This window comes from Elaeis guineensis, chromosome 10 (assembly GCF_000442705.2).
Source record: "Elaeis guineensis isolate ETL-2024a chromosome 10, EG11, whole genome shotgun sequence".
Taxonomy (NCBI): Eukaryota; Viridiplantae; Streptophyta; class Magnoliopsida; order Arecales; family Arecaceae; genus Elaeis; species Elaeis guineensis.
Window position 1 is genome coordinate 2,164,928 of NC_026002.2, and position 23,041 is coordinate 2,187,968.

The 23,041-nt window shown below is 36.5% G+C and overlaps 2 protein-coding genes across 2 annotated transcripts in view; both read right to left on the bottom strand.

Annotated features, from left to right (window-relative positions):
• Positions 1–10,723, bottom strand: part of LOC105053226 (autophagy-related protein 2) — a 39,682-nt gene extending 28,959 nt beyond the window's left edge. Inside the window, 3 exon segments of the mRNA XM_010934319.3 lie at positions 3,616–3,764; positions 4,292–5,340; positions 10,377–10,723. Coding sequence (XP_010932621.2) covers positions 3,616–3,764; positions 4,292–5,340; positions 10,377–10,562 — 1,384 coding nt within the window. The 5' untranslated portion in view covers positions 10,563–10,723.
• A 1,612-nt stretch (positions 10,724–12,335) lies between these two features.
• Positions 12,336–22,007, bottom strand: LOC105053225 (SUPPRESSOR OF GAMMA RESPONSE 1). Its single transcript, XM_010934317.4, has 6 exons — positions 21,847–22,007; positions 15,917–16,058; positions 13,886–14,072; positions 13,328–13,803; positions 12,788–13,144; positions 12,336–12,692 (listed from the first exon to the last, which is right to left on the bottom strand). Exons 1-6 carry the CDS (start codon positions 21,852–21,854, stop codon positions 12,636–12,638), a joined length of 1,227 nt encoding a protein of 408 aa, XP_010932619.1. The 5' UTR covers positions 21,855–22,007; the 3' UTR covers positions 12,336–12,635.
• Positions 22,008–23,041: the final 1,034 nt, after the last annotated feature.

The window sequence follows — 23,041 nt, forward strand, 5'->3', positions numbered from 1 at the left end:
TTAAAAGTAGATGATGTATAGAACCCTAAAGGAGGAAATTAGAACTCAATTGTTGCTAAGAAGTGTGGGAATTTCAGAAGGCATGACGTTTTTTTTTATAGTAGAAGAATCTATAAGCAAATAATGTATAGGCAAGACAATTGGTGGTCAAATCTTGATGTTCTAGAGCTAACCAAAAACTTGCAATAAGTAACGGAAAAAATATATATATATTGCATATTGGGCAAGGTATGCTAAACCGGTACCGCTGGCTATATCGGCCGGCCGACGGTACGGTTCGATATGGTTTCGTACCGTACCAAACCAACGAAGGCAAACGGACCCGAACCGGAAGAAGAAAAAGAGAGAAAGAGAGAGAAATAGAGAGAGAGGAGGAAGAAAGAAAAAAAGGGAGGAGAAGGAGCCGGCGGGGCCCCCGAACAGCCTCCGGCTGGCCGTTGGAGGGCGTAGTCCACGGGCATGAAACAGGGGCGTCGCCCCTGTTTCGCGAGTTTTTTTAAAAAAATATAGTTTTAAGTGAAGCCGACAAATAGTTTGCCGGCTTCACGATTTTTATCTTTTTTTAAAAAAATCCCTTAAGTCGGCAACTGGGTTGTCGACTTCATGAGTTTAAAAGCAAAAAAAAAAAAGAAAAACTGAAACAGACGACCGGCTGTTTCGAAAAAGAAGGGGGCCACAGCACCACCCGCTCGACCGCCCTCAGGCCGTTGGTGTCGGCTCGCCGGCCACTGGGGCCCTCGCGATGGAGGCATCGTCTGTCTGGTAGGTCCCTTCTCCCCTCCCCCCGAGCGCTCTCTCTCTCTTTCTCGCTCTCTTGAAAGCCCTATCGGACGATACAGGGCTCGGAAGCCCTCCAACGACCGCAGCCGGCCACCGCCGACCTACGGCGGCTCCCACCTCCCTCCCTCTCCTCTCTCTCTTTCTTACTTTCTCTCTTTTTCTTCTGTACTGTCGGTGTACTGAATTTACCAACTGAATCGTACCGGTTTTCCGTCAGTTCGGTACGATACAGGATGTACCAGCCGGTTCAGCATGGTATGGGAAACCTTGATATTGGGCCTTGGAACCGAACCCTATGCCGGCCGGCCTGCGGTATGGTTTTGGGATGCCCCTGAACCAAATTGTATCGGGCTCGAACTGACACAGCAGGGTGGAGTGAGAAGGAAAGAGAGGAAATAACAGAGAGGAGGGTGGAATGGAAGAAAAGGGAGAGGGATAGAGAGCCTCTGCTAGTTGCTGAAGGCCCACTGAGGGCACTGGAGGGCTATGGTGCCCAATGGAGGGTTGGCAAGGAGGGGGGAGTGAGAAGGAAAGAGAGGGGGGGCGAGAGAGAGAGAGAGAGAAGGGGGGAGGGAAGGAGAGGGGAGAGGGAGAGAGGGCCTCTAAAGGCCCACCGAGGGTGCTAGAGGCTTGAAGGTGTCAGATTGAAATAGATGCTTTCGTCTCCCTTTTTTTAGCGATATTAAGTGAAAATAAAAAAATAAAAAAAAAAAAAAAAAACAAGTGGATTGTCTACTTCATGCGATCAATCACAAGAAAAATAAGAAAAGAGGAGCCGAAGTGCCCGTTTCGATTGGGAGAAGGGTGTAGCCCCTCCTTTGGCCTTCACTAACCTTAGCGGTGGCGGGCCAGCCTTGCCGGCCCTCCAAAGGCTTCCGGCAACCTCTGGATTCTCCTTTCACTCTCCCTTTTCTTCCCTCCCTCTACCCTCATCCAATTTCCATTGTGTGTGGTGATCTTAGCTGCCCTCCGATGGCCTCCGGAGGCCCTTTATCCCTCTCTCTCTTTTTCCCTCTCCCCCTCTCTCACTTTCTCTTTTTCCTTCTTTCTCCTCCTCGCCCATTATCCAGTTTTTACTGCTGGAACCATGCCAGCCAGCCACCGGTATGGTTCAACATGCCCTGAACCACCCGATTCAAGATGGTTTGACAAACCCTAGCTAAAACAAATTGAAAAAATAACCAAGACTAAGTATGCATCTCAGCATGACTTGTACATTGATTTGGGAAGCAAAAAGGTGATAAACAAATCTATAGATAGGCTAGGATAAGGAAAGAAAAACTAGAGTGAAGAAGTTCAGTGCACTTAGCCTGAGGAGAAGAAGATTTTGTTGACTGGTTAGACTATAGAAAGATGGTAACATAATATCTAGAATACAATAAAGACACCATTGGAGGGATTTCTAAATAAAGATCAATTAGGGAGTTGGCATGTTTATACAACTAATGTTTTCAATTAACTGAAACAGATTTACTGCTGAAAAAAAAAAATCAAGCACTAAGATCATATAAATACTTAAAGGAGCGTCATAGGAGAAAATAGGTTGATTTGGGCCAACTAGTTTATTTAAAATATCAAATAGAGAAAGTAGCTATTTACTAGGATCGAGGATGGAAGGATCCTCCTGAACTGCCTGTTTCAGGGCGTAACCAAACTGAACCTTTCATGGAAACAAGATGGTTCCACATTTCGGCTCTGGACAGGGCCAGAATCCATCTAAACTTAGCCACCCAGATTTGCTCAGTCCCAGGTCAGCTGCAGGCCAGAAATGGGTAAAAGAGGCCCTTTTCCTCTCATTTAAACTTAGGGAGGGCATGGGACAGCTTGAGAGTGGAATTTTTGGGAAAGCCATTTTTTGCAGCCATTACAAGCCTGAATCTCTTTCCTAGCAACCTCCTCCCATCTCTCCTTTTGTCCTTTTCCTTTTAATGCACAAATTGGTCAAAAACTAAAAAAACACTGGGGGATCGTGCCCAGGTTTTGTATTTTGGCATGATTTCATAATATGCTATAGGTCTAAGTGAGATCTACAAAAGACTTAATACCAATTTCATGATTTTTTGTGGGTTATTTAATTTTTTTGATTAAAATATATATTTTAATTATTATTATCCAAAAACATATTAAAAAAACATTGATAGCACAGTTGTAGGGTGGATGTTACTTGTTATCTTTTGCAGTAGCAATTTGTTTAAATTTAGGCAGGTTCATGGCTACCTAAACCTAAGCCCATATTTAAACAAATTTCAAAAATAACTATCCAATAAAGTATAATTATGGACTGAAAAAGATATATGTAGATCTTTGTAGGGTGTTACCTTAGTCCAAATAAATATATATCTTTCAGGTTTTCTGATTAAAAATAGATATTTAATAAAAATTAAAAAGCATTCATAAATTAAAGAACTATGAAAAATTAGTAATTAATTTCTGTCACAGCATGTGCAGTTCCAATATTAATTTAATGAAATAAAATTACTAAAATCACTAATATGTCTTAACATACACAATAATTGATTAAAATTTTTATAAAAAGGTGTCCATACATTTTATAAAATAGTACCGGGATACTCCTTATGATTGAATGTAAATGATTGAATGTTGTTATGAACAGACTCAACTTTGGGATCAAAAAACTGGACACAAAAGTAAACAATAAGAAATATATTGAAAAAATAATGATTGATGAGTAATTACACTGAAATGGTAAATGACAAGATTAATTTACTTCAGCATGCAGACTTGCAGATAAAATAAATTAGACAATAATTTGACACCTAAAATAAAAGGTTGAAGAAGCACCACTGTAAGATGCATGCTCATGATTATTAATACCTTTAGGAACATGTCCCGATCCAGACGCAAGATTAGATGCAACACTTATTGCACTGAAAACTGAACAAGTCCAGTTCCATATTCCACTACTTGATGAATTTGCCTGGTAGCTCCTCATTCCATCAAAACATTCAAAAAACTCATCAATGCTGCAAAAATATAACTAAATCAATAACCAAAGGCTGCATGATCTTGCATGACCACATCTAAGAAGTAATCTAAAGAGCCAGTCTCGCATTGGAATGGCTAATGACAGTACAGTCTCATTTCGGTGGTTTTTCCAATATATGACATTGATCATATTAGGATGTGTACCAGCTAGACAAAGGACTGAGTGTAATACCAAAAGGTTATCACACTAGCAAGCTTGTGATTGCAGGGCTCAACCAAGACCAGTCTTGTCACATATGAGCCAAATGAGGACCCACGGGCCACTAGTGTATGTTTTCTGGATTCCATGTTTTATGGAGAAATGGACAGACTTAAATCAAGGTTTTTGTGAATAAAAGAATCAGAAGAAGCACTCCCATGTTACAGTACTCCAAGGTTCCTAAGATAAAAGAATTTTGGACCATCTCATACCTCATATGGTAAATGTAAAAAAGAATTTTATACAAATATGGTTAAATCTACCAAATAATATCATGTTGTTAGTCACCAGAAATAAGAAACAAACCTTGCACCAAAATCTGGCTCCAAATCAGTTTGGTCTTCTTGGTTAATGGATTCCGGAACCCAGTCATGAATCACATGTGCCCTTGTAAGCAGAGCATCTGGAACTCTATCTTCATTGATCGCAGGAAATATGTCTTTTGAATAGATTCCACTGCTTGATGTGACTTTACCTGGATCTGCTATAGAAGAACCTAATGTAGATGAACGGACATAAAGTCTAGAGTTTTGATCGGATGAATCTCCAGGCTTATGAATGTTACTCTGTTGAGCTGTGCCAACATTCTTGAGGGATTCCCATATGCCTATGACCCACTTGATACTGCTGGGTTGCACCCTCAGTTCCACAGAATCAACTGAGACTTCTGCATCAACTTTACGGATATCTAGTGATCCATTTTCCCATGGTATGCTTAAGTTCAGTGTCCCTGAGAAGCCACCACTTGGCCCAGTCAAGATTGTAATGGTACTTTGCCCAGCAAATTTTTCACCAAACCCTGTTTCTGAACTACTATGAAGCTGGGGAGAATTATCAACATCCGCCATCTGAAGAAACTCAATGACTGCTTCTTGAAATTTTACAAAATTAGTCAACTTAGCCTTAGCATCTTCACAAACAAACGTTCCAAAATCTAATTCTTTAACTCGGAGAACCAGGGATCTGTGGAGTGCTGATCCCCTTTCTTCCACATCGGAATGAGGATCAAACGCAACAAAAATTTCATTTAGTCTTACATGAAAGCTTGTAAGAAACCATTTCACAATCTTAGCAATTGTCTTAACTCCTTCATGAACATCTTGAGAAATAGCATCAGAGTTTTCCTGGACTGTTCCCATCTCAATCTTCTCTGAATCAATGCACATACATCGTTCTTCATCATGACTAGGCATCCAAGAATCAACATCATTTGGAGAAGTATTGCTCTGCACAAATGGCGCAAGGACAAGCTCAAGTACTTCCACTTCTATCTGACAGTTTTTTCGCTTCCATGGAATTTTAATTGTTAGGGATTTAATAGATCCTTCTTTCACCAGAACTGCTGCCCCAGCCAACTGCAACAAGAAAACTGTGAAACTTCCATAGAATTTGGGAGTGCAAAAGCTTATGCAAAGACATGCAAGCAAAGATACATTTTACAAATCTAAAAGACACACATATTGTGCAAGAAGAGGCCTTCTACATTAGTCGTAGATCCAATCTATATAAGATAGACATGACAAGGTTTCCATCCTCCAACATATCACATTTAACTATTCTCATAAATAAATCCTGATTTGAGAAATTTCAGTATTCTGACAGTGAATTTTTAGAGTAGGTTATTTCTCACAGATTAAATGAACGAGTAAAGCAGTAACCGATATATTTGGTGTAATTAAATTTAGACAGAGAACATTTAGGTTGTGCCATTCCAGGAAGTTTCTTGAGAGTTTTAATTGTTTTAAGAATCTTCAACTTTAAATGTTTGAATATTAGTTGGTTAGAAGAATATTGAGGCTATAAATCTACTTTTAAAGAGCTTCTCAAGTCATTTTAGGAAAAAATTAGGAAGGTTTTTAAGAGTCTGAGTCAGTCTAGGAATTCTCAAATTTAAAAGTTTGATCCTTGGTGAGTAATAATCTTGATTTAGATAGTCAGTATGGTCTAACTGTGCATCTTGCTTTAAGTAGATTTGTGTCAAACCCTACTTAGTGAATAGGTTGGTAAGGAAAGTCATGGATTGGTTATGATTTTAGTTTATTGGCACAAGTTATGCAATTTGAAGATAATTCTTAGATAGTTTTCTCCATGATTTGTGGAACCGACCAAAACCGAATGGTTCAAAGCGTGCTGAACTATAGTTGTAGCCTATCAATATGGTTCTGGCATGGAATGCAGAACACCGAGAGAGAGAGAGAGAGAGAGAGAGAGCGAGGGGGTAGGAAGGAGTGGAAAAGGCTAGGGAGGCCGTCACAGGTGGTTGGAGGGCTGCGGATGAATGGTAGTGCATAGGAGAGGGTGAATAGGAGAGAGGAAGAGAGAGAGAGAGGGATGGAAGGAGGGAGAGCCGGTCATGGCTGATGGTGGCCGCTAGAGGGCCGGGGAGGCCCTCGGAGAGCTCTGCCCCTCCTTGCGGTCGAGTCGCCTCTGCTTCCATCGTGAAATCGTGATCATTCTTTTTTTTTTTTGGCCGCTTCACAATCAAACCAAATCGCACCACCATCATCCGCGGCCCTTTGACGGCCACCGCCATGGTCAACCGGCGTCTCCGTCTCCTTCGCTCCCTCCCCACCCCCCTTCTCTCTCTTTTCCTCTCCGGTTCTCCCTCTCCTCCGCTTTCTTTGCCATATCGGTTCAAGGCTGGTACGGTCCATTACGAGGGCATATCGAACTGTACTACTAGCCAACCAGCATTGAGTCTGGTTCTGGTTCGCTAAACCTTAGTTTTCTCTTTCTTTCTAGTGAATTTCACATTGCTCTCTATTTTATTTGTTTCTATTTCTAGTTTTCTCTTCTTTTCTCTTAAAATTAATATTGGAAAAACATCGCAGTATCCAATCTCATGATCATTTCTCAAGATATGATACTAAAAGAAATCAAATGGACACTATGGATGTTTGCTTCTAATGCAAGTCAAGAAGAACAAGATCTAATTGCCTAAGGACAAAGATGGACTATGCCTTTTAGGAGGATCTCATTTATGTCGGCAATCTTAGAAAGGTAACTATTTCAGCCGGTGAAATCTTAGTTGCCAGAACCGAAAGATATGCAAAGTGGATGCGGGTGTAAATGGATATTTTAGAAATTCTTAGTAAGCAAGCACTCAAAAAATGGGTGGGTTCGAGATTCTTGAAAGATTTCAAAGCAGGTGCACTACCTAAGGTAGAAGACTTAGAAATACTATGGTTGAAAGTAAGTTCTAGTAAAGCTTATCTAACGAATGATGGATTAACAAGAAACATCCAACCAGCTTATATTCTCATGAGACAAATGCTAAGGATACAAAAGCAAAGATCCAAGTATATTAGAAGCCATTGATCAACGCAAAAGAGATCCATGAAAATTACTTATTAAAAGAAACAATTGACAAAGTAATAGATTTGATTGTTGTGATCATGGATGACTGTACAATAAATTATTCATATCAGACAAGAAGGATTCCTTCATATTCACATCTTCAATGTGCCAGAACATGTCAAGATCACTAGTCGAGATCAAATGACACTAATATTTAATGCTTTCATCATTTAGGGTTCCAATACTAATACCATGAGATCTTAGAGGCAGCATTAGTTGGCATGATTTTGGGACACTATGCACCATAAATTGATTGATTTAATTAATGTTTAGATGGAGACATGTTTCCTATTGGTTAGTATTTCTGAATTTAAGCTAGGGCTGCAAATTAGGAAGTTTAATAATTAACTCTTCAAAATGCATCAAAAAAAGTCTTAACACTTCAAATCATGAGAGAATCATGATTAGGAAACAACACTGATAAGGAAAATAAACATTCTGTTTAATCAGGAGTCCAATTTGTGGTATACTAGAAAAAGCTCTAATCAAGCAATAGGTTGGAATCAGGAAACCATGGAGTAACTAAAATTGTATCTTATTGTCATTTCAGTGTCCTTTTATACATGCTGAGAAGAGATCTGAATTTTGTAGTTTGAAGTTAACACTTCAAATAGAAAATACTTTTATTGTGGTGCCATACCCCTCTCTTCTTTATTTCCCTTATTCCTCTTCTTTCCCCCAAATCAAAATAGATAAAAGATATATCTTTATTAGATAAAATCATGATTGTTTCTAATCAAATATGACTGAGATATTGCAGCTTATGCTGAACCTTGGATTATGCCTACAATAAATTGAGCATTATATCTATGTGGAGAGCATGTTATGTGACAAGAACACAAAGTAGCCTTTCAAGAAACAGTTGATACTCCTGATCAAATTACTATATGTATTTTAATGATGAACAAATAAACGTTCAAGGCACTTTATACAATTTCGAAAAGATAGACATGATCTAGTCACTGTTAATCAATGTGCGGAGAACAAATCTACTTAAAAATTATAATATTCCCAATCAAACTGAAGTCAAATAAACAAAAAATTCTACCTTAAAGACAGTAATATCAATTCCGATTCTACTTCAGAGTGGTAGCACAAGCACTTAACTGATCTGAGTTCAATTCTCCACTTGTTGCTTAACCCAACAATCCAAGAAATAGTCAAAAGATTCCTTGCACACTAGAGATGGGACATGCATGGGAATCTCTCAAGTCACAAAAAAGGTAAGGACATGTCGGGTGCATGATCATAATCCAGTTGATTTTTCACAATGAAGTTGTGATGTTGTTATCGGATGAACTATGTTATTATGCCCAATGCTCCTACCAAATAGCAATATCCATCACAGAAGAAGATGTAACAAAGTATTTGATCTTTGTACTTAAAACAGAAGAGAAAATGAGGTGCAAGTCCTTTACAATTATCCTATCAAGGTTATGAAGCCACACTGAGTTTGTTCCTCATTCAAGTTCATGTTTTCCACTGCTTCCATTAAGAAAGGTTTTCAACCTTCTTCCATCAATTATCATCTAACAAAATTCCTACAAGCTATCATGTTTTGATTGGGACTAATTTTCTAGATGTGACATCACCAACACAAATTCTTGAAATCTACAACTAACACCTCAAGCTTCATGCTTAACCCCATGGTTTGAAAACTCAGCTTCAATTTCGGTTTGTTCTTGGCTTGGCCTGTGGATATTCAATTTTAGCAGATTTGGTGGTTTCAAAGAGTTCAGTTTTGGAGTTTTCATTATAAATTAAAAAACAAAAAATCAAAAATAGGGAAAAAAAAGGCCAATAAAAATTTTCATGCAACATTTTGAAGTATTTTATGTTGTATAGGCTCTTTATTTGTACACTTTTGACAATTTTAGGTTGAAGTTAATATAAAATTTGTGTCTCTGGAACTCCAATTGTTCAAAAATTCCTAAAACCAAGCAACTCTGAAGCTTTTTAGTGCCTTGTGCATTCACATATCTTTCCTTGCCTTTTAGTAGAATTCATAAATATACTAAATCCTGTCATTTTCTTTTATACTATTGAGGTGTGGCTATTTAATCAAATCCATGTAGTTATAGAGTGCTATATCTATTTTATATCAAAAATATGTTATTCATATGATGGTCATCATAATGGGGATCTAAGAGATATAGAAGCTCATGCAAGAAGTGATGGACATAATTGGAGCTTAATAAGCCATAAACAACTGCAATAGACATTACCATGCAATATGGCCTCATAACTAGGGTGAGGTGAGATGATTAAAGATAGGCCTGATTGCTCAAAAGTCACATAAAACTCAAAGAATACTGCTGAATTATGATACTATTTTTTGTTTCTGTTTCATGTACTTCAGTTCTTACTCCTATCGCTCTTTGTTAAAATTCATTGAGCTTTTATATTGGTACCACTATCCGAAACCAATCCCAAAGGAACCTTCTCCATAAATCGCATTTCCCATATGATTTCTATCACCACATTGTTTATGGTTATAACATAAGATATGGCATAATTTCAGCCCATTAAACAAGCCAAGCAAGCCAAAAATTTTCAGGCAAGAATAAACAATTCTAAAGGAGCCTTACAATTTTTAGATGATCTTCTTCCTTCATTCGTTTTTTTAACTTCCTACGTGCCCATTCAGCCATCCAAATTGTCAAATCCTCTTCCTCACACACAATGGAGTAATAGAAACCCTTGAGAGAAGAAAGGAAACTCGAGGAGCATACCTTCGTATATATTTCTGCTTTTTTGTCCTCTGTTCCCTAAGAACTTTCACGTCTCTGTACCCTTTTTCTAAGATATATAACTATTAAAATCAAACTAATTCCCTCAAATATCAGTTGCATAATCCAAAAACCTCACAAATCAGCCTTTCTCTCATAAAAATCTTATGTTTCCAATCATAATTTGGAAAGCAACCAAAACCCTTTCCCACAGAATAAAAGAACAATCCCCGAACAAATAGCAATAAAAGAATCAAAGAAACCCTAGAACAAGAAAGATTCAAAGGATCGCCAAGAAGCCTAACCTTTTGGTTGAGGAAATCGACATTGAGGGCGAGGTCGGAGAGGTGGATCGTCCCATTCCTGAGCTGGACGTCAAGCTGGTCGATGTCGATGTCCCCCAGAATGAACTCCCCCAATTTCTTCTTCAATAGGAACTTACAGACGCGCTTGATCACGGTCGACCGAAAGAGATCCCACCGGGAGAACATCTTCTCTTCCTCTCGCTCTCAAGAACCCGATGCTAGGTTTAGAGTTCGCGGAATTCGTCGACGTCGAGGGTGGAGGAGGCACCACTAACCTCCATAGAACGCCAGCAGGAGAAGGCGTATGTCGAGGACGAAGGTGGCGCGAGAATCTTTATCTGCCCCTTCTACCGATGGAATCCGGTCCTGCACGTGTGAATCACCTGCCGTTCGTTTGAGTCTTTTGGAAGGGATTAACGGTGGTGATATGATTACAGCCCTCGTTCTCCTGGGAGGACTCGGGTTGCTTCCTTACTCTCTTGATTAACTCGTCGCGATTGATTGAGACGTCGTAACTAGATCTGAAGACGGAACCGAGAGAATCCGTATTCTACCTGAATAGGGATTATAATTATAATTTTAATTTTAATTTATTATATATATATTTTATATTATATTTATATATTTATATATATATATAATCTGTAAATATAAATATAAATATAAATCCATGATATTACAAATAGGTGTTATCTAAGATTGCAAAGAGAACAAATAAAGAAATGCATCCCATATGGACCTTGATCGTGATGATTATGGAAAGATGAAAGAGCAGCAAGCACTTGACTAGGTTACCTTAAAAAAGATATGAACAAAGAATTCCATAATTATAGAGAATATAAACATGAAAATGGATTTCCATAATTATGGAGAAATGAAAGTACATACTCTTTGGTAAAAAAAAAAAAAAGTACACATGCTTTACTTAGTTGCCTAAATTTCCCTTTATCTTGTTAACATGTGAAGAGTAGAAATATCCAATTTACATATTATCATGTGAATCTGAGCTTCTCACAAAGTCCCCTGATGAATATATTTGCAAATTGATGTTGAAATGTTACAAAAAAGTGGTGTTGATACCATTTTGTAATTTCTTTTAAACAACATGGCGATCCAATTTGATGAATTTAGTCCCTTCACAGGACTCCAAGTTGGTATCTGAGGTCACTTGGTTGCCACATTATCAAGTTCCAAAAGTGGGTATTATAACCTACAAGTTTACATGTGGTGTTAGCCCTTACACCGTGCTTTGGTAGAAGAGCGAAAGACATACCACACAAGTGGTAGCCAGTTGAAATGGACCTTTACCCTCTTACCTTCATGTCCGAAGTTCGAACCACCTGAAAATCTAAACCAACTCCCATTATCACCCGAACCAACTACCATTATCATCCTATATCGAACATTCCCCAATGGAGTGAAGGCGTGATCATGTGAGACAGTTTCCAAAGAAAGTAATTAGTTATTGAATATTGGGTAGCTAGTCCAACCCCAATTTGCATAAACTAAGATGAGCAGCATTAAAATATGCAGTACTAAAGTAGCCCTTCAATCATTTTTCTCATTTTTTTCATCTTAATACATCTTGATACAGATCAATACACACATCAGCATACCTCGATATAGAGCAGTGCAAGGCAATACAAAACCTATGCCGGCCCAAACTTTATATTATGTGTCGGTCTTCATCTGGTATGGCATGATACACCTTGTATCGAGCAGCGTGGCAATCCATGATTTAAAGAAATGTAGCCAACTGCCCCATAAAAACAACACCAGCAACAGCAACTAGGGGGTGGGGTGGGGAGGGAGGAAAGAAAAGATGAGAAAAGAAACCACTGCAGGATTTTGATGCTAAAAGGAAGCCTGCAGCAACTCCCAACATCCGTTAGGTAAGGGAAAATCGTTAAAAATCTTTCCATGTAATAAAGCTAATTTGATCTTTTTAGTGCATCTCCATTCTACTGAACATAGAGTGCTCAAATAAGTTATTGCCTTAAGATTTGTTACCACCTGTGCTGATGACGTTCTCACAGTTTGCATGATATATATGTACAGATGCCTGTTTGGCATCTTTACAAAACACACTGCTAGGTGCAATACAATGCAACGTGACAAAATTTACAAAACTTGCAGCTGCGTTACAATAAATTAGGCAAAGTAGAAAATACAACACATAATCAATCTGGATATTTGCTTCACAAAATTACAGCTGCTTGTTGATATATCAGGCAAAGTAGAAGAAAGAAGTGACTTCAGTCAATCTGCAAGTTTGCTCCCACCCCAAGCCAGAAAGCTGTCCTGTGATCCAAATTCCTGCAAAGAGATATTTGAGAATTGGTTTAACTGAAATACAGACAAGCTTTCTGGTTTTAAAAAAAAAATGACAAAGAAACAAAATTTAAATATACAAGTTGGCTTAGTCGAAAATCTTGGGGTGGATCAAGTTCAATGTTTGAGCGATCATAATTGCTCAGATTTTGGCACGCTTCTAAATCCTTTTTCAAGTCCTCTGCACCCATGTGAGCATAATCTGATAAGCGAGGTCTGCTCTTTTTTGCTTCATCCCCACCACATGAAGACTGACTCAGAAGAAACTCATCACAAATTGCAATTCCTTCTGCTAGCTGCTGAGAATCTAACAAAAACTGTGATTCACCTTCCCACCATTTCAAATCTCCAGTTGGGTGGTTATCTTGATCATCAAACTTTTCACACTCAAGTGGTGCATTATGTTCTTCAACTCTGTTCTCATGGTACATCTTTACCTGCGTTTTTCATCCAGAAGTCAGTTAACTGCAATAGCATTTCTATTGGAATAGAAAGAACAAAAAAACTGAAGAGAAAATATTTAGTTGGAGCATTTTTTCTGAAATTTATCATGTAGAGATTATCTAGCTGGAATTAAAAGACTAACTTCAAAGTTAAAGCATGGGTTGAATGATAAATACCTGATCAGATGTCTGCTCAGGGCTATGAGCAGGATCTTGCTTACCAACATGACATTCAGAGGAAACTGATTTAGGATTGGCTACAGGGTCTACTTCTGCAACAACAGCTTCCACAATCTCCAGGGTCAGGTCTTGTCCATTCTTATCACCTGGCTTGGACTGTTGCTGATAGAATATTTTAGAGACAACATACTCGCCATCCTTCTCATCCTCTCCCGTGCCAAGGTGGTATTGGTGCATTACCCAATTTGTCTTCTCAGGTTTCTCACCCTTTATGGTGCTCATATACAGAACCATTATTTTCTTACAACCTTGGTGTTTTCCATCCATAATTACTGGTTTGGTCTTGCCAGTCTTGTGCCAGCGGACATCCCCGAGGTCATCACTATTTATCTTTCGACGCTTTCGAGTACCAGTGTTGTATGCCTTGAAAGTTCTATGGAAGAAGTGGGACACACTTCCATCTTGCTTGACTCCTGAAAAAATGAAAGTTCCAAGGTGAAAAATGCAATGTATGGTAAAGCAAACAGAATTAGAGTTGGTTTTTCTGATGGTTACCTGGAAGTTTCTGAGGATGGGTGTAACATATTCCATCACCTTCCTCAACCGTTGGAATGAATTCATTGATGAAAGGATGAGGTTTTGCATCCCCTTGTCCAACTTTTGCCAGCAAATGCCAGAGCAACTCTTGATCAGATGGATCAAATTTCACCCCTCTAGGTAAGCCAGGCCATTCCTGGACAACCTGATCATAGAAAGGATAATATAGAACACGAATATGTTACAAGATGATGGGAACACGATGTGTTTCATTATTTTACATTTTCAAATGATCCAAAAGTGACCTAACATGTTGCATAGTATGTTTTGCTTCACATCTTGAGGGCCATTCTTTCCTTTGAACCTTTTAGAAGACATGACTTGCCAAGCAGGTATAAAAAGCCATATATTAATGGAACATCGCTGACCAACCTCCATGCGAAAATATACCATTATTTTACAATGAATATAATATAAGCATATTTTAGGTTAGTTTACAACAACACAAGACATCTGACATCGCCATCTAGTATAAAAGTTCCCACCTGTATCTTGAGAAAGTAATGCAAGGATACGCTAGAGATTGGAGATTATGTCAGTTGATGATTTAATGCATATGGTATTATCCTCTTTATTCCTCGTTTAGAGTAATTTTGTCCATGAAGGTCAACAGTCAAGGTAGAACTTGCATGTTGTGTACAAAGTCAAATTAACATGTGAAACTCAATCGCTTTAAATTATATTATATTACTATATATTCTTATGATGAATTACTATGGATATTTTTGTCCTTGTGAAAATTTGATTAAAATGAAAACAGCTTCCCAACGTGTCTCAAGTAGAGCTTTTACCTAGAATCTCAAAATTGGAGCTTTTACCTAGAAGCTTCAAATTCCCAAAAAGACTTTTGAAGGAGCCAGAAAGAAAGCTATTTCAAAATTTTTACCAATAACCTCAAAATCGTTCAAAATAGCTTTTGGCCCTCTGAAAGCAATGCCAAATAGGACCTTAAGTAGGGGTAAATAGCAGATATGTCAATGGTTTGTATGACCCTACGTAGTGTTAACGGAAATTATTTTAAAAATATAAACAGCATCAGTAAAAGCATGGATAAGTAAAACATACGGCTATCATTTTGAAAAAGAATAATAGGATATGGATCCAAAACCCAGCTAAATACAAAGGGCTTTCCATGGAAATTCAGTAAAATGGCTAAGTCATCCATCTAGTTCATTATTAAAAAGCTTTGTACTGCAAAATATAAACACCTTGTCCAAAATACAGACAGATACAACAATTACATTATTGTTGCAGTATGATTGCAAGTGGGAAGTAAACCTTCAACTATCATATTTAATTTTAGAGTAAACTGCAAAACCCCCACCTAAGATTAGGGGGTAAATAACATTTACACCCAATAGTTTGAAAAACTTACCCCTTATGGTTGATTTTTATCCAACACTCTATCCCATAATAGAATGTTAGTCAAACCATTAACCTTAAATTGGGCCATAATGCCATGTTAGAAAAAAAATTTCCAAAAATAACCAAAATAACCTTAAGTGACACAACAACTACCCAAGGACATATGAAAATATATGTATCCCCTTCCCACTCAAGATCAATTTCAACTTTTCGTATGAGGTAAACAGTTTCACTAACGCCATCAATTTAATTGGGTGTAAGTGTAGGTTTTACAAACTATTGGGTGTAAGTATAATAAATGTAAACCTCAGAGAAATTTTTGTAATTTACTCTTAATTTTGAGCTGACAAATCTTCATAAATGCCAGAGTTGGCATTTCGTCTCACTATTTCTTGGTTTCTTTACAAGTATCTGAAAAAAGCACCAAGAATCTTGCCAACAGGAAATCCACATTAACCAAAAAAGAATCAAGCAGTCATGCTTTATAATGATATTTATATTCTTACATCTCTTTGCCTCATCATTTTATATTACATATATGGCATAAAACATGATTATTGATCTACAAAATAGGTTCAGTTGCCCTTTAATAAAGAATTGGAGGATCTAAAAATGAAAGCATACATCGCTATTATCTATTATGTGGTTGCACCTCGGGCAAGCTTTAGTTGGGTTACTCATCCATTTGTATCTGCTAGAATCCACTGGTTCAGATGCATTTTTTATCTTTGTAGCAATTCTTTTGCTGTCAATCAGCCATGATGGTCTGCATGAGATACATAAATGAATTATATAAGTACAAAGTTAATATCACAAAATTAGATAACTAGAGTAGATTTGTCCAATTTCTCCTGAGAATGACCAATATGATTTCACAAAAATGCCCTAAAAGAATATAAACTATATTTGAGATGCCCTGAGCGGAAAAATCATAGAGGTGCGTCACTTGTTAGTGATGTTTAAGAGTGATCCAACAAGAACATCTTTCAGTTTTTTTTCCGTCTATAGACTCTATACCATTATAGGTATCCCATTTTCAATGGATAAACTTCCAAAAACACTATTTGCAGTTATAGTGCTTAAAACCCTTTCTATTTGCACTTCTGTCCTTAGCTGGCCATGCAGAAACTAGTCATTTAAAAATAAAAAGACTTAAATGCCCAAAGCCAAGCAATAAAAAGATTTAGCACTCGACATTTTAACCAAGAGAAAAAATCAGTCGAATTACAAGAGCAGTTAGACTTGAATTCAGTTAAACCCTATATAAGACCAGCAGACTGTGATGACAAGTGCACATGGGCAAATAGAAAAGGGTTTTCAAGGGCATACCCACGAATAGTGCTTCTGAAAGGGTGTATCCATGCAAGCTTAGATATTTATAAGGGTGTACATTCAAAAAACCCCAAATTTTATTTCAGTATTATCAACAGCTTTTGAGAGCGATTGACACATCAGGAGAAGTGTAGAATATATGCAAAAATCTTCATGGAAATGGTTGCTGAAATAGGTAAAATGTTATTAAATCAATGGTGGGCAAATTTTGAATTCTTTTTCTCACATTTAGCAATCTAATTCTCAACTTGCTGAGAGAAGCTGACACCGATGAACCTATGTTGCATATTGTTACATAAGAAAAATGGAACTCAATGGTAGAAGAGGTGCATGATGCTATATGCAAAATATGGAGGAAAGAATCTAATTAGATGAAAGTGCCTTGTATATGAGGTCCATGAGATTCTAGCAGAGAAATAGACAATGAGCACAAATCCGATTCATGCCCTTGCACATTGTTTGCACCCCTTGAATCATAGTGAAGAAGGTTGCTTAAGGGACGTAGCTGGGTGCCTCATCACCATGATGTAGAGATTTCAAATGGTCAAAATGCTGCATTTAGACGATTATTTCCAAGTGAATTATATCTGAAACAAGTGCAAATGAATATGGAGAATTTGCAAAATGTGAATATTATTTTGGACTATGGGATGTGATGCACAAGAGATACTCTTCTCCTGCACAATCATGGTGGGCTAACCATGGACCTCATGCTTCCATGTTAGGACAATTGGCTGATAGGTCATGCTACCATTTCATAATTTGATATATTAGTGACTCATAAATGCTACACCTTGATTTACTTTTTATCTTTTGAAAGATGTACATTTAAGCTTGAGATTTATGACATGCAAATTGCTTTGTCAACCTACCTCTTCTTCATGCTGCGAAAGAAATTGGAGCACGTAATCGATGATCAAGAATCTTAAGAGGAACAAATCGACATCTCAAAGAGCAGAAGATCTTGTCTATGTCCACAGCAATCTAAGACTTCTTTCTAGGAATAATAAAGAACACTCAAAAGGTCCATGCTAATTTTGTGATATTAATGGTCATGATGTTTGTCTCAAAAGGGCCACTGAGTTAGAAGTAGCAACTAGTTCATTAGGTGAACCTACCACTAAATCAAAAGGCTCTCTTAATGTTGGACACAACGATCCCACACAACATGAGATGGGAGAGAATAATTAACTTCAATGAATGAAAATTTTTGTCATTTTTAGCAACATAAGATTATGTACGTATATTTTTTTGTTCTACGGCTTTATCCTAATGGGTGCTTGAATTTCAATATTTATAGTTGAAACTTGAAACTATCATTTTGTTGTTTGCATTTTGAATACAAGTGGTGAGAATGAGTATATTGCTGCTTACATGATGTCTCATGTCCTATGTTCTAACATTTTACTGTCTTATAAGGTAATGGGGATGAAAGGGCAATCAGTGTTTTAAAAAGTGGTGTATAAGGCAGCATATGTAGTTATGGTTCCTTAACTGCACCACATTAACCATATGCACTAACACCATGTAGTCATACTGCATATGGGCCGAAAGGCAGTCTACTAACTGCTATGCAGCCATATAAGTAGCTCAATAGCATTATATGGGCACATACCCACGTAGCACTATAAGGCCAAAAATTTAAACACTCTTACATAGGCCTCTGACCATGGAACATAGTCAAACTAATAGTAAGATTGGCTACAGATATCAAGTGCTAAGTAACTAAACACTACTAATTAGCTGTAGTCATCATTAATATTGATGTTATTTATTAAAAAAACATTGCTATTGTTTTTGTTGACTTCATTATACTTGATGTATTTTATTTATTTTTATATAGTAAAAAAAAATTAAATGTGTACATGCCCACACATGCAGCCCACATACCATATATGTGATATGTCATTATATTTTGTCTTCTTTTGATCCTTTTGTAATCCACACTAGCAAGAGATGGATGAATTTTTGTTATCAACAAGTGAAGAAAAAGGGTTTTTCAAGGTTGATTAGTTGTTTACTTGTCAAGCATGTGTTGAAGGCTAAAGCAATACTGCACAAGAACATCAGAAAACAAGGAAAAAAAATCTTGTACGTAAATTATCATTTAAAGGCTCAAATTATTTTAACTTACAACTTCTATATTTGCACTTAATTATTAAAATATTAATTGAAGTTTCACGTGATGTAAACTTGTACCCTATGGCTGATTTTGGAGTTTACATGGTGAAGATGTATTATGACAAACTACTATGTCAAACAATAGAACACTAGCATTATTGTTTCTGGAAGTCCTTAAAAGATATTATATGACTAGTATGTGTCATGGTTCTTTTGGATGCTATCATCTTTTGGTTGTAATCAAATACAGAGAATGAACAATATTATCTTGTGAAATCTTTCTAACGTTTTCTAGCACATCTATATCAGCTAGTATTATGGCTCTCAACATGCACATCAAACAACTTGGACATTGTTCAATTAAAAAAATAGCTGAAAGTTGAACCAACAGTACTAAGTACTATCATCATGATAATATAATATAAACTGATAAGTTCAGACTTGTTGACAAACAAGCACTATGTGAATTAGATAGAAGGTTGAACATTATAACTAGTTTAATTTCTTGTATCCTAAAATCTTATGAAATCTCTGTATAAATTAATCTTTTTTCTAAATAACCCCGTATCATTTTTTTTCATCTTGCAGAATCAGGCGTTTGGATACACATCCGTAACTAATTTTCATGTCTGTGTCCATGCAACAACATTTTGGGGGCCCATTGCAAGAATTACTTGGTTTAAAATTTAAATTTTGGTGCTGTCCAGAAGTTTTTCTGCAAACAAGAAGACTAATATTAGGTGTGGTGCTAAAAATATTTGGGCTTCCTACAATTCTGGAGTTCAATAATCAGGAAAAGAAATGTTCTGGTGGCCATTGAGAAAATTCCTAGCACAAAATTCTAATAATACTTCTGCAGAAATCAATAAAATATGGTTCAATAATGATTTAGTTTCATGTAGAACAGAAGGAATTATGGTTCTCTGTTCTTCAATTACTAAACCAACCAGCCTTACGGGCTACAGTACACAAACCTCAATAAACCCAGCAGGCACTCTTCATACACTCTTCTTTGACCATTAGCCATAGATGGTGCTCTATCATAAATCAAACCTAAATCCAGCCTTTCATTGAAGCCATTCCTTCAAGATGCCCTCACTGGAATCTTGAATCAACACTCATTGGAATGTTTCAGGGACAACATTGCACTAGTCAGCCAATTGGTTTCAATTGGTCTTCATTATGCTAAAATAAGTCTCTATTGAATCATATTACTAGGTAAATTGAACCATTCATTGCATAGCATGCTAACAGTTTTGTTGCATATTCAAATAGTTAAACTACCTTCTTTCTTAAGTCAATTTGCCAATTGATATATTTGTTTTTCCAGCATAACACATTTATTTTAGTGATGGGATATCTTATTAGTTTCATAACAACACATGGATAAAAAAATATAGGGCAATCCTGCAGATACGTTACACATCAAACCAACCTCTACATTTGCCAAGTAACATGAAATATCTTAGCTCAAATGCATCACCAGACGCCACCACATTATGCCAAAAATTTCATGTTATGCTAGCGGTACTATTGCATTTTCAAGACAATATATAACAGTGTGCATCTAATGTTATGATAAAGATGTTCCTGGTTTATTTAGTTTTCTCAAAACCAGAACCTTTTTTATTGTTCCACAGTATGAATAGGCAGTTTAAACATTCAAACATATGTTCTTGTCATAGGACTGAAACTGGATCAGATGTCGATATATCCATATCTATATTTATTTTGTCTGACCAATACAAATACGGATATAGATATTAGTTGGATACAAAAATTTATATACATATTCATCTTAAACGAATGACAAATCGGATACTGGAAGTATGGATATAAATATGAAAATAAGTCTAATAATTAAACTTTATGACCATAGAATCAAACATATTACTAAGTGGATGGTAATCAAATTAATAGCATGTTAATATGGTACGACTGAAACCGGATTAGATACCATCATATTCATATCCATATCCATATTTGTTTTCTCTGATGAATACAAATACGGATACGGATATTATTCGGATGCAAAAATTCATATCCATATTTGTTTTAAATGGATACGGAAACAATTCGGATATTGGAAGTATGGACATAATTACAGATATTATTTACATAATTAAACTTTATAACTCTAGAATCAAAGAAATTACTAAATATGATAAATCAAGTCAATAACATGTTTATATGGTTATATATTTCTCTTAAAAATTAATAAGTGCTATATAAAATTATATATAATTATATGTGAATTCGGATATTCGGATACGGATCGAATAGTTGTCCGTCTATATCTATATCAATTTTTTTTTTTTGATGGATATAGATACGAATACAGATATTAGTCAGATTCTCAAATTTCTGTTCATATCCAGATTGATTTGAATACGAAACGGATCCGGATGTATAATATCCATACTACTTTCACTCCTATAATATGGTGGTATATTTTTCTTAAAAGTTAATGAGTGCCGTGTAAAATTAAATAGGGTTACAAGTAGAATCAGATATTGGGATATGGACCGGATAGTTGTTTATTCATATCTATATCCATTTTTTTCATGAATATGGATATAGATACAGATATTAGTCCAATGCTCAAATTTCTATCCATATCCGTATACATTCAGATACAAAAATGGATCGAACGGATATTATCCGGTCCACTTTTCACCCCTATGCTGTCACCATATCAATAATTAAAAATATCTACATAAGAAAGACATCAGTTTCTAGGGTGAAATCTCATCTGCTATCTTTCTGCACCAGGCGGCATAGTAGTATACCATTCCACCAATGTCGAAAACGTACACTTTTTCTTTTCAAGAAAGAGGGCCATGGGGAACAGAAGCTTATGTCCCAAATCCAAACATCATGAGAAAGCATTTTAGATCATTACTGAGAAATTAAAAAGAAAAAACAAACGAATCCTTCGATTTTTTTGAAATCGAATCCCAAAAGCAGAACCCAAGAAAGTGCATTTCACCGATTACCTCTGAGTAGTACAAAAAAGAAAAAGGAGAAATCTTTGACGGTGAAATCGGAGAAAAACAAAAAGAGAGCCAAGAAGACAAAACAATCGAGACAGAAAGAAGTACCCAGTCATTCTCTAACGAGTCAGTGATCGATCGGAGGTGTTGGCAATGATCGATGGGCTCCCCCAGGTAAGTAGGGTTGCCGGATTTTGAAGAGGGTGACGCGATGATTAGACGCTCGCCGGACGCGCTCCGCGTTTTAGGGTTGGGGGAAGCAAGAGGACGAGTAGACTTGGTCAAGCGAGGTTCCCACTTCCAAACTATACTTTTTCCTTTTTTTTTTTTTTTTTTTTTTCTAATTATGTTTATTACATTACGATACAATAAATGCAGGTAACTATTTTTTAATTTATTTAGCAGACCAACCTTCACAGTTCCAGGGTTAAGGATACAACTAAGCCAGGTTGGATGGGATACCACAACCCAAATTCAATGTACATCTAAAATGATCTGAAACCATGGTTTATTCACTCTCATTCAAGTCAAGATGGATTAGATCAAACATTCAGTTTTTTTTCAATTTGAGTTATAACCGATCAAGATATCTTATCCGTATTTCTCAAAATGCATTAGTCCATGGATGATCTATTTCTTTTCTTTTTGATAGCGATAGATACATTAAACTAATCAAAATAAATATAAAAAAAATAAAACAAATAATAATTCAGAAGAAATAACTATTATCGCCATCCATAACATAAATCTAATATGATCAGTGATATATGATGCCACTTAATCCACAGTATTATTAGCTTGCCTGTGAATATGCTTTACTTCAAAAGATTGAAGAGCTGCTACTATTCTCTAACAATTCTAGCATAAAGGTTGGCTATTGGCATTTGAAGTTGTCAACCTATAAAGGCACCTAATAATTATTAAAGAGTTTCCTTCCATAATAATATATGCAGTCTTCAAAATTTGTGGTATACGGTATATCTTTCCATGCAACACGCAATTCCACCATATAAATGGTATTATCGAGCAATGTAACATCTGCTGCAATTAATACACAATTTATGTGTTTAACAACAAAATATGCTCCATCCAAATCACCTCTATTTAACAACACACTACCGTCAACGTTAATCTTAAGAAAACTAGAAGGTGGTAGCTAGTAAAATAATTATATAAGAGGATGCAAAATTTACGATATGAGAGTCATAATTTTTTCCAGCTATTATAGATACCTCCAAGACGATAGTATTATTGTACTCCTATGCCTGACCAAGAATTACTTAGAAAAATACAGTCATTCCTA

Excerpts from the sequence above, each read along its gene's own strand:
- LOC105053225 (XM_010934317.4), bottom strand. Across the intron at positions 14,073-15,916 it reads ACATAATAGATAATAGCGAT|GTTGTCCAGGAATGGCCTGG; the intron begins GTATGCTTTCAT and ends TTCTATGATCAG. Across the intron at positions 12,693-12,787 it reads ATTTTCGACTAAGCCAACTT|GAATTTGGATCACAGGACAG; the intron begins GTATATTTAAAT and ends ATCTCTTTGCAG.